Source organism: Solanum tuberosum, unplaced genomic scaffold, assembly GCF_000226075.1.
Source record: "Solanum tuberosum cultivar DM 1-3 516 R44 unplaced genomic scaffold, SolTub_3.0 scf00557, whole genome shotgun sequence".
NCBI lineage: Eukaryota > Viridiplantae > Streptophyta > Magnoliopsida > Solanales > Solanaceae > Solanum > Solanum tuberosum.
This window is the reverse complement of record NW_006239485.1, coordinates 292566-294705: the sequence shown is the minus strand read 5'-3', so window position 1 is coordinate 294705 and position 2140 is coordinate 292566. Positions and strand designations below refer to the sequence as shown.

Here is a 2140-nt window from a genome sequence, read left to right as displayed (position 1 = left end):
ATATAGGTGCCATCACGACTTGTGAATTTGGGTCGTTACATAGATACATCTAGATACATGTTTTTTGCTATCAGATTCAAGGAAATAGGGAGAGAGTCGAGCGAGAACAGAAGGGAGGTGGATGAGATTTGTTTGTGTATCCCAAACACATGCGAATCACACTAGATATATGATTCTAGTGTGATTCACATGTATATGAAATGCTATGTCCCTTTGCATGATGTTTCGTGATGTTTTTACAAATAAACCACACCATGTCTCTACTATGTCCCCTTTGCATGTACAAGGTTTTGATCTTCTTGAAGGTGACATTGGAACAATTGGATCCAAAATTTGTTGGACCTATACCCTTGGTAAGCTAAATATTTAAAAATGTCCTAATTAGCCCCACCCCACCCCACCCTTGCCCTCCCCTCCCCTACTCATTCCATCCTCATAATTTTGTTTTAGATATATACAAATGTTTTTAAAATAATATTATTTTACTTTCATATCGAACACAAAATATAGATAAGAAATTACTATCAAAACGGAGTAGCGGGTTAAGTCTATAAAAGTGCATGTAATGCGTTTACAAAGATTTATCATCCACATCCTACTTGAAAATTTTGGTTCTTTTTACGAATTTAATGTCGATAAATCTGCAAATCTATAAATTCATTTCGGCCAATTGAACCTTCTCGAACACTCTTTGCTCCTAACTTATTTACGCTTTTAGTATTGACTAAAATGTCATCCGGCTCCTCATCCAAATTCAACTGGTAGGGGAATGCATTTAACCTGCCTTTTTACTAGAATTTTTAGCAATTATGATTGAGATAAAGCTCTTTAGATGGTTTTTTAACATGTCAACTCTATGTTGTTTCTCATTTCCAACTCTTTTTTTTGTAACCAGATGGGGAAAAGAAGATCTCTAAACAAATACTTGAAGCTGTAGATCATGAAAATAAGATGCTCATACTTAAAGAATTTGAAGGAGATATAACATATAATTATGATAGTATTAAAGCAACTCTTCATATCGAAACAAAAGATGAAATCGATTTGGTAAGCTGGACATTGAAGTATGAAAGGCCAAATGAGAATGTCCCTGAACTTATAAGTTTGTTGGACTTGGTTGTTGGTATGACAAAAGGTATTGATGATCACCATGCCAAATGATGAATTGATAAGATCTATGTTGCTCGGACTCTTCAAAAATGTCATTAGGTGCATATCGAATCCTTTAATAATAGTACATTTTTGAAGGATCTGATACAAATGTGGCAACATTTTGAATAGTCCAAGCAACTTATGATGGGATCATATATAAGCATGTGAGCTTTACATAAATAAACTTTGCTTTGTTTGTTGTTTGAAAGTATGGTAAAAAAACAATCCTTGTTGGTTGTGTACTTTTTTTTTATGTTTGTTGTGTCTTTCTCATGTAAGTGATATGTTGTCAACTATATTGCTCTTTGCCTCCTAATTTATATATATAGTGCTAATTATTTAAAAGGATCAAGTATATACATGAATTTTTTTAAAAAGCTCATTTGATTTTGAGCTTTTATACATGGAAAATCATTTTTTAATAGTGGAAATCCAAATTACAAAACTTCGGCTAACTTAATAAACGGAATAAATCACCTGACACTTAGATAGTTAGATTTAATTTGAAAAAAATGCACAAAAAAGAAAAGAAGAATTTTGGATTTTTAGTATATTCAATTTATGAATCTGAGGCAAGACTCTCTTATTACTCTCTCCATTCATTTTTATTTATCACTATTTGACTTGACACTCTTATTAAGAAAACAATTATTGATATAGGTATTTTATCAAACTATCTCTATTAAATGATGTTTAATATTAGGTCTTGGAAAATGATTTGAAAAATAAGTATTTAATGTTGAGGGTAAAACTTGTGTCTTTTCTTGATATGTCAAAAATGATAAAATAAAATGAAAAACTATTTTAGGAATAAGTGACAAGTGAAAGTGAATGGAGGGGATAATTTATAAACAATGAAAAGATATCTTCTCATTTACATCTCAAATCCCCAAAAATATGCACATTTTTAAAAAAAATTAAAAATTAATCATTTAAGAATACTAGGGGATTAGAATTTTCAGTATTTAACGGGGTTTAACTATTTGAG

General features: G+C 30.8%; 1 protein-coding gene across 1 annotated transcript; it reads left to right on the top strand.

Moving 5' to 3' along the window:
• Positions 1–226: 226 nt before the first annotated feature.
• LOC102580275 (kirola-like) lies at positions 227–1374 on the top strand. The gene is made up of 2 exons (XM_006365549.2): positions 227–353; positions 896–1374. The coding sequence occupies exons 1-2, from the start codon at positions 266–268 to the stop codon at positions 1159–1161; spliced, it is 354 nt and encodes a 117-aa protein (XP_006365611.1). The 5' UTR covers positions 227–265; the 3' UTR covers positions 1162–1374.
• Positions 1375–2140: the final 766 nt, after the last annotated feature.